A 9,094-nucleotide genomic window follows, 5' to 3' on the forward strand; every position below is an offset into this window, starting at 1 on the left:
CGGGCGGGGCGGGCACTTCCGGGCGGGGCGGGCACTTCCAGGCGACGGAGGCGCAGGTGGGACTGGGGGAGGATGGGGGGGACGGGGGGCAGAGACACCCTCCCCTCATAGCGGGAGGGACCCACCCGTGACCCGCAAACCCGGGAAAGGAGCCCCAAATCCCAGAGAGTGAAAGGGACCCCCCCGAATCCCAGGAGGGAGCCCCGAAATCGGGAAAGATCTTCCCAGATCCCAAGAGGGACCCCAAAACCCAGAGGAAGCCCCAACACCAAGAGGGATCTCCTCAGACCCCAAGAGGAACCCCAATACCGGGAGGGACCCCCCCGAAATCCTGGGAGGGAGCCCAAAAACTGGACAGAACCTCCAAATCAGCAGGGCTTTCCCCCACCCTGTAGAGGACCCCCAACCCCAGGAGGGAGCCTCCCTCCCAGTCTGGAACGTACCCTCCAAGTCCCAGGAGGGACCCCCCCAAAGCCTGGAAGGAATCCATCTCTCATCCCAGGAGGCAGCCAAACCCAAGAGGGAGCCCCCAAACCTGGGAGGGATCTCCCTAAACAATGGGAAGGGAGCCCCGAACCCCAGGAAGGAGCCCCTGAATCCCAGGAGGGACCCCCAAACGCTGTGAAGGACCCAAAACCAGGGAGAGAGCCTCAAACTCCAGGAAGGACCTTGTATATCCTGGGAGGGAGCCCCAGCCCTGGGAGAGATCTCCCCAAACCATGATGCTACCCCCTAACTTGGGAGGGAGCCCCCAGAACTGGGCAGGACCCTCAAACTGAAACAGGAGGATTTCTTCCACCCTGTAAGGGACCACCAAACTCCAGGAAGGACCCAAGACCCCCAAACACCTCTGGACTTCTGGTTCAGATGGTTGCTCTACCCTCTGAACCAGAAGGAGCCCCAATTACTGGGAGGGTCCCCAAAATATGGGAGGGATCTCCCCAAACCATGACAGGACCCCCTAAATCAGGCAGGACCCCCAAAACCAGGCAGGACCCCCAATCCAGGAGGGATCTTCCCCACCTGTATGGAACCTCCAAACCCTGGGAAGGATCCCCTAAACCCTGAGAGGGAGCCCTAAACGCCAGGAGGGAGCCCAAAACACTGGGAAGGACCCAAAAACCTGTATCTACCCAAACTATGAGAAGACCCTGCAACCCGAGAGGGATCCCCAAACACCAGGAGCAACCCCCTAAACCAGGAGGAGCCCCAAACACCAGCTGGGATCTCCCCAAACTGTGACAGGACCCCCTAACCCTGGATGGCACCTCCAAAACTGGGCAGAGCACCCAAACTGGGAGGGATATCCCCCACCCTGTAAGGGATCTCCAGATACCAGGAGGGAGCTCTTGTAACCTGGGGGGGAATCCACATCTGCCCTGCGAGGAACCCCCAACCCCAGGGGGTATACCCCCACACTCCCCGGGGTCCCTGGGGTGCCAGATCCCTGCAATGTGGGGTGGCAGGGGGTCCCTGAGCTAGGGGGACTGTGTGCCTCTCCTTGTCCCTGCGCTCCCCTCCAGTGGAAGTTTGGGGGAGTTCCATGGGGCTCAAGGCTGCTGTCTCACCCGCCCTCCCTGCTGCATTTCCAGCTGTGCCACGGGAGCTCCGGGCCTTTTTGCAGGGGATCAGAGGCATTTCCTGATGCAGGAGCCACCAAAGTGCCAGAGCAAAACAGTAACAGTGTCATTGCTGCTTCCTGCTAGAGGTCACGCATTCTAAACCTGAGGGAGAACACATGGAGCCGGGTAGAACAGTGAATGTCCAGCAGCAGAGCCTGGCCGAGGCAATTGGCGTTAATGCAGGATGCATCCAGAACAGTGGGACCATCAGGGAAAGGGAGAGAATTCTACCTCTCTGCTCCACTCCTGTGAGAACCCACCTGGAGCCCTGGGCCCAGTTCTGGAATCCCCAACATAAGGAAATAGATCTGTTGGAACTGGTACAGAGGAGGCCATGGAAGTGATCCAAGGGCTGGAGCACTTCTGCTATAAGGCAGGCTGAGAGAGTTGTGGTTGTTCAGCCTGGAGAAGGCTCCAGGGAGACCTTAGAGTAGCTTCCAGTCCTGAAAGGGGCTCCAGGAAAGCTAGGGAGGGGCTCTTGATCAGGGAGAGGACGAGGGGGGAATGGCTTTAAGCTGAAAGAGGGGAGGTTGAGATTAGACATTAGGGAGAAATGTTTTCCTGTGAGGGTGGGGGCCCCTGGCCCAGGTTGCCCAGAGCAGTGGTGGCTGCTCTATCCCTGGAGGGGTTCAAGGCCAGGTTGGATGGGGCTTGGAGCCCCTGATCCAGTGGGAGGTGTCCCTGCCCATGGCAGGGGGTGGGACTGGATGGGCTTTGAGGTCCCTCCCAAACCAATCCATACCATGATTCTTTAAAATAGCCCACAGACCATAATAAGTTTTTCCACACACTTTATTAAAGGAATTGCTGAGGCACCACAGATGGAACCACCTTGATCTCTCACACAGGGTCTGTTCTCTGCCTCAAATCCCCATGTTCCCTGCAGTCTTGTTCCCCTCGATATCCAAAGGGTCATGCAGGCCGTGGGGTTCTTGGTGACAGTTCCTCAGAGCTTCCAGTTGGAGCTTGGGAAGTGGCATTGCAGAATGCAGGGGAGGAGCTGGGTTCTCCACCCAGCCTGCTTTTCCAAGGTGCTAGAAGAAGTTCAAATAGCAGAATTCAGCCCACTTGAAATGCAAAAAAAGGGGCTTTTTAGAAATTTTTGAGGACTTTGAGGAGAATAAAAGCAGCTGGTGCTCAGTTCCCGGCTCACAGGCAGGGAGCGGGGCTCTGGGCACTATGAGAGGGTGGTTTTCTTGGGCAGGAGGCCCTTGGCCAGGTCACAGCGCACCTTCCAGCACAGGGCAGCTCTCTTCTTCTCAGTGGGTACAGTGTAGGTGTTGGGGATGGGGAGGTGGTGTGGCCGGTGGGGCAGCTCGGGCTCGCAGAGCATCTTCTCTCGGATGCCCCAGCGCACTTCCATCCATTGATTCTCCCCCGGGATTCCAAATTTCTCCCAATCTCGTTTATATTCAAAATATTTGGCCACACAGTCGGTTTTCCCCCGGTTACGACCCAGCAGCTCGAACCGCGGAGGAATGAAGGATTTGGGTTGTTCCGCTGCAGCTCCATAATGAGAATCGTGAGAGCTCTGGCTCCCAAAATCCCCCAGGAGAAAGCAGGGGCTGTCCCTGTGGGGCCACCAGGGGTCGGAGCTGTTGCTTGACTCTATTTCTCCCTCAGAGATGCTGTCTTCTGGGCTTGGCTTATGCTGAAGCATCTTCTGCCTCAGGCTCCAGGCCTTGGTGCTGCTGTCCGGCTCACCGCTCACCGACTCGTCAAAGACCTCCACTCCTCCATCAGGTCTGTGCCTCAGCACCTTTCTTTTCATTACCATCCTCCTGCTTCCCTTCTGATCCTCAGGAAATGCCAGAAGGGTTGGCTGCACCCCTAGACTGAGGGAGGCCTGGGCATAGGGATCATCCTGGGGCCGTGCTTGCTCCTCAGCTGCCTGAGTGACCCAGATACATCGCTCTGGTCCCCTCATCTCCTTGGTTTCTGCCAAACTGGGTGGATCCTGCAAAAAATAAACTGCAGTTACTTTATTGTGGCATGTTTGAGTTGGCTGAAGAGATCAAGGGCTTGGACCCTCCGTGCCTGGGGGTCAGGGGTGCAATTTAGGTGGCGGTTGGTCCAATGGGGCTCTGAGAATGCTGGCTGCAATTCCAAACCTCGTGCCACCAGCAGAAGGCCCTGTCCCTACAGCAGATGGAAGCACAGCACAGCTGTAAAACAAAATTCCTGCTTGGAAACAGTTCTAAAATGAATTACATGACCTATGAAGTACAAAGGAGGTAATGGACAAACACAGGACAGGTTCAGCCCAACCTGTGAGTGCCAGGCAGAGTTATAACGGTGTTGGAATCATAGAATGCTTTGGGTTGGAAGAGACCTTCACAGGTCAGGCTCCTCTTGTTCTTTTATAAACGCGGTAGTTTACCGAGTATAAACTGAGGCTTTTCCTGATTTAACCCAGGGGCATCCAAGAGGGCATTTTCAAGCCGCAGACAAGGAAAAGCCTCAGTGCTGTACGTTTAGGTGTTGTCTACCGTAGCCCAAAGGCTGTTTGAGTCTGGTTGCAGTAAGCCTCAAGCCCTGCGGTGAAAAGGGATCTGGACACGGTTTCCACTTGTTCCGCAGGCCTAGGAATGCTTCGTGCTGCAAAGCGGGTTTGAAAAACCACAAGTTTGCAGGGTGCCGTTACGAAACACTGGAGCAGATGGTGCGGCGGGATGAATGGCAGCCGTTCACACGCTGTCTGGAGTGTTGATGCTGGCTGAGCACGGTGTGAAAATGGAAAGGGCTTCATGATGGCTCTGCACGGATTGCAAAAGGCGAGCTGGAAACGTGCTGCCGCTGTGCCTCAGCTGACGGAGCAGAGCTGATCGTGTGGCAGCGGCAGCACCTGGGGGAGGAGGAGTGATTCCAAAGCATAAAATGAGAGTTGAGTGAGATGAAACTGTCCAAGCTAAGCGCCCGTGGCCCTTCCCACGCCCCTCCAGGAACATGGAGGGGTTGAAAACTAAAGAATTATTCCATGATAAACATTGTTTTACAGAGGGAGCCTCTAGGCGTGATGAAAGCCACATAAAAATGCAACCCCCTGATCTCCTCCTTTTTCTGCAGACCCCAGGGAGCCACCAGCAGCTCCAAGACAGCAGCTATGGCCGAGGGGAGCGTGGCAACCGACCATGAGCAGCTCCTGAGGAGGGTTCAGGAGCTGGAAGAGGAGGTGAAGCGGCTGCAGGAGAAGCTCCAAGAGGACAAGGAGAGTGCTGGGAGAGAAGAGGCTCCTTCAGCCCCTGGAAAAGCCAAGAAACGCCAGCAACGGCCATTCAATTTTGGTGCCTACAGCCGCAGACACATAGCATTGAAAATCGCCTACCTGGGCTGGGGCTACCAGGGTTTTGCCAGCCAGGAGAACACTGACAACACCATCGAGGAGAAGCTCTTCGAAGCCTTGAAGAAGACGCGGCTGGTGGACAGCAGACAGACCTCAAACTACCACCGCTGCGGGCGGACAGACAAAGGTGTCAGTGCCTTCGGACAGGTCAGGATGCCCTTTAGCTTTCCTGGATTTCTGGGCTGCTTACGTGGGATAGAGATCTGGTGGGATTACTGTCCCACAGTCACGAGCCAAGATAGCACAGGCAGGGCTCATTTTTCAAAAACGACCAGCTTTTAAACCTGGAAGCGACCCTGGTGATGGCTTCTTGCAAGGGGAATGATTATTTTAGACCCTCCAATTATTTGTTTGTGCTGGTTGCTTTCCGTATTAGCACTAGCTTTTTTCCAGGGACCTGTTTTGAGAGGATGAAATGCATTTGAGACTGCAGTCTCCCAATAGCTCAGCACTGCTGGAAGAGGGGACATGCCCCTTCCTCCACAGATACACTTGCTCTTCCTGCACTGACTGCAGTGCCTGGCAGAGCCCTCGCAGGCAATTTAACTCCCTAATCCCACCAAAGAAGACCAAATCCAAGAACTGGAGAGCTTCCTGCAGAGTCAGGACACTACATTCCTGCACAGAAGGGTCTAGGGGAGCCGCAGCCAGCGGAAGAGAGCGTGGGAGCAGGAGCTGGAGGGAGGGGAGCCAGCCAGCCCACTTTGTGGGCATGGAGCCATCAGGCTGGCTGAGCCACCAGGAAAGCACAGCTTCGCTGCTGGGCCAGCCTCTCCTTCCCTCCTGGCTCAGGAAGCGGAGCTGCCTTAGCTTTTCATAGAATCATTTTGCCTCGTCAGGGTGATTTTGGCTCGGGTGGGTGGTTGGTTCTCCATGAGATGAGCCACATGAAATAAGAGCAGGGGCAGCCTTCTCTTGTGCTGTTAAAAGCACACAGGCACCTGCAGTTTAATCAAGTTGTCCCCACAGCAGGTTTCCCAGATAGCCAAGATGTTACTGCCTTCCAGTCCAACAAAAGTGCCTTACATCCATAAACCAGTGCCTGAAGTTGAAGCTGTTTGGAGACCAGGCTACGTAGACAGTCTGCAGCACTCTGTTTTATTAAAGAAATCCATAGCATCTGCTCAGAGCCACGGCAGAGGCGCTTGGAGCTTTCCCCGCAGGAAGGAGTGGTGAGAGCACCTGATGTAAGACACTGTCATCTGTAGGAGATTCTGCATTCATTCCACAGCAATGTAGGAAGTCTTGGCTTCACCTGCTGAGTGTGGCCATCTGCAATCTAATCCCAACTTCCCTTCTGTCACAGGTGATTTCCCTGGATCTCCGCTCAAACCTGTCGGAGGGGAAGAAACTCAATGGCCATGAGGGTGTCTCAGAAGGCAAAGGCGAGGGAGAGGAGCTCCGCTACACCCATATTCTGAACCGGGTGCTCCCGCCCGACATCCGGGTGTTGGCCTGGGCCCCTGTGGAGCCCGATTTCAGCGCCAGGTTCAGCTGCCTCAAAAGAACCTACCAGTACTTCTTCCCTTGCGCCGACCTGGACGTGGCCCTCATGCACACTGCAGCCCAGAGGTATGTGGGAACCCACGATTTCCGTAACCTCTGTAAAATGGATGTCGCCAACGGGGTGGTCAACTTCCAAAGAACGATCCTCAGCGCCAGCGTGACGTGGGCAGAGACAGGCAGAGAAACAGGGCCGCAGGATCCCTTCCGCCTGTGCCAGTTTGAAGTGACAGGACAGGCATTCCTTTATCACCAAGTCCGCTGCATGATGGCCATCCTCTTCCTCATCGGGCAGCGGAGGGAGAGCCCCGAGATCATTGACGAGCTGCTGGATGTGGAGAAGAACCCCCGCAAACCACAGTACAGGTAGGGAGAACACGGGGACACCTCCCAGGCTGCTTCTTGAAGTGACAGCTCTGTGCAACATGCTGCTGGCACGCTGCTTCTCTGGCAGCATGCAAAATGGTCCTTACAGTATGGAAGTGAGCTGCCAGCAGCCTCTCTGGGAGGCATCCCTGGGAATCCTGGTTTTCATGCTCTCAGCAAGCTTTTGGTGGTTTTAGTCCTTGCTATCTCATCAAAACCAGTTCTGTTCTTATCAGACAAAGGAGTTCTCTAAAAGGTGAGGCTGTTTCTGGCCGAAAGGACAGATGTGTTTTATCACAGCATCCCTCAAGGCAGCCGCAGGTAACATCTTCTCTCCTTTTCCCTAGCATGGCAGTCGAGTTTCCCCTCGTCCTGCATGACTGTGAGTTTGAGAACCTACAGTGGCTGTACGACCGAGAAGTGCACAAGTTCAACGTTACGCACCTCCAGCGGCTCTGGGCCAACCACGCTGTCAAGACTCAAGTGCTGCGTAGCATGTTACAAGGGCTGGAGGCTGCTCCCATGGCTGACGGAAAGAGTAAGGATGGGGTTGTGGCAATACCTGGGGATGACGGAGGGATGGGGGGCACTGGTTAAAAACAAAACACCATGAGAGAAAAGGGCAACCATAGCATGTCTGGAATAGCATTACTTCTGGAATCCTCAACATACAAGCAAGATGGAGCTGTTGGAACAGGTCCATAGGAGGGCTACAAAGTTGATCCGAGGGCTGGAGCACCTTCCATATGAGGACAGGCTGAGAGAGTTGGGCTTGTTCAGCCTGGAGAAGAGAAAGCTCTGAGGAGATCTTATAGCGACCTTCCAATACTTGAAATGGGGTACAGGAAAGCTGGAGGAGGACTTCTCATAAAGGCTTGTGGCAATAGTACGAGGAGGGAAGGGGTATAAACTGGAGAGAGGCAGACTTAGACTGGACATAAGGAAGAATTTCTTCACTGTGTGAGTGGTGAGACACTGGAACAAGTTGCCCAGGGAAGTGGTGGCTGCCCCGTCCCTGGGGGTGTTCAAGGCCAGGTTGGATAGCCCTTGGGCAGCCTGGTCTAAGGGGATGTCCCTGCCCATGGCAGGGGATGAAACTGGATGATCTTTAAGGTCCCTTCCAACCCAAACTATTCTATGATTCTACGTCCTGAGTGAGAAGGGACCCACAGGCTCATCAAGTTCAACTCCTGTCCTTGCACAGGACACCCCACAATTCACCCCATGGGGCTCCTGCAATGCTCTCGGGTATGGTGCTGTGGCTGCTCAACCCGCGGGTGTTTTTCCAACCGTCCACAGGCACAGGGAGCAGCGGGAACGCCACCGCCACGTCTCTGCTCTACAGCCAGGTCAGCGGCTTCGTAGAAGGCGTCCAGGCGCGCACCTACAAACCGTTGCTGTCGCGGCCGCGGTGCGAGGGGCTCGAGGAGCGCGTCCAGCACTTCGTGCGCCGCGGCCGCATCGCGGAGTCCCGGCCCGGCGGGGAACGCGGCCCCGGCAGCAAGCGGCTCCGCACGGGCGCCGAGTGACGGCCGGGAGGCCTCGGTAACGGCTTTTTTCCTTAAAAAATACATATTTTTCAGCGTTCTTTTTAAGAATATCGATAATTCGTTGCTTCGGGGGGAGGGGAACAGGGGCGCGACCGGGCCCTCGGAGCCCTCACCCCGCGCGGGGCTGGGGCAGCCGGTACTTGACAGGCCTCAGCTCTCATCAGATCCGATCCGCGCGCGCCCCCCATCCCCGGTACCTGCAACCCAGCCGTCCCGCGCTCCAACACCGCCGTTTACCGGTCTCCAACAGTCGCAGCGTTTAAACCGCCGGAAGGGGCGGGGCCTCCCCCGCGGCCCGGCCATTGGGCGGTGCGGGTGATTGGACGGGAGGCGTGGCCGCTCAGCTCCCTCCTCTGCTGTGATTGGGCATGTGGTGCTGGATGGGCGGGGCCGCTCAGCTCGCTCCTCACTCTGATTAGCTAGGTAGCGCTGGGTGGGCGGGGCCGCTCAGCTCACTTCCCGCTGTGATTGGGCGAGTCGTGCTGGGTGGGCGGGGCCGCTCAGCTCACTTCCCGCTGTGATTGGGCGGGTGATGCTGGGTGGGCGGGGCCGCTCAGCTCACTCCTCGCTCTGATTGGGCAGGTGGGCGGGACCGCTCAGCTAGCTGCTCGCTGTGATTGGGCGGGTGGGGCAGTTCCGTTCTGATTGGACGGGAGGGAGTGCCCGCCACTCAGGGCGGGCAGTGAGGAGGGGCCCCGCCCATCCAGGCA

General features: G+C 56.5%; 1 protein-coding gene and 1 long non-coding RNA gene across 4 annotated transcripts; one reads left to right on the forward strand and one right to left on the reverse strand.

The window, feature by feature from the left end:
* The first annotated feature begins 30 nt into the window (after nt 1-30).
* Nucleotides 31-8,363, forward strand: PUS3 (pseudouridine synthase 3). 2 transcript variants are annotated; one of them, XM_054087169.1, is made up of 6 exons: nt 31-56; nt 3,246-3,365; nt 4,689-5,112; nt 6,272-6,834; nt 7,182-7,372; nt 8,134-8,363. In XM_054087169.1, exons 2-6 carry the CDS (start codon nt 3,271-3,273, stop codon nt 8,361-8,363), a joined length of 1,503 nt encoding a protein of 500 aa, XP_053943144.1. In that variant the 5' UTR covers nt 31-56; nt 3,246-3,270. The 2 variants fall into 2 exon arrangements, with proteins under 2 accessions (XP_053943144.1, XP_053943145.1); XM_054087170.1 differs by lacking the exon at nt 31-56 and adding an exon at nt 4,203-4,347.
* On the reverse strand, nt 7,258-8,648 carry LOC128854383 (uncharacterized). Of its 2 annotated transcripts, XR_008453442.1 has the most exons (4): nt 8,582-8,648; nt 8,219-8,394; nt 7,507-7,615; nt 7,258-7,396 (listed from the first exon to the last, which is right to left on the reverse strand). It is a non-coding gene; the product is annotated as an uncharacterized LOC128854383 (long non-coding RNA). The 2 variants fall into 2 exon arrangements; XR_008453441.1 differs by lacking the exon at nt 7,258-7,396 and having other exon boundaries at nt 7,403-7,615.
* Between the last annotated feature and the right edge of the window lie 446 nt (nt 8,649-9,094).

The sequence above is a fragment of the Cuculus canorus genome, chromosome 23 (assembly GCF_017976375.1).
Source record: "Cuculus canorus isolate bCucCan1 chromosome 23, bCucCan1.pri, whole genome shotgun sequence".
Taxonomy (NCBI): Eukaryota; Metazoa; Chordata; class Aves; order Cuculiformes; family Cuculidae; genus Cuculus; species Cuculus canorus.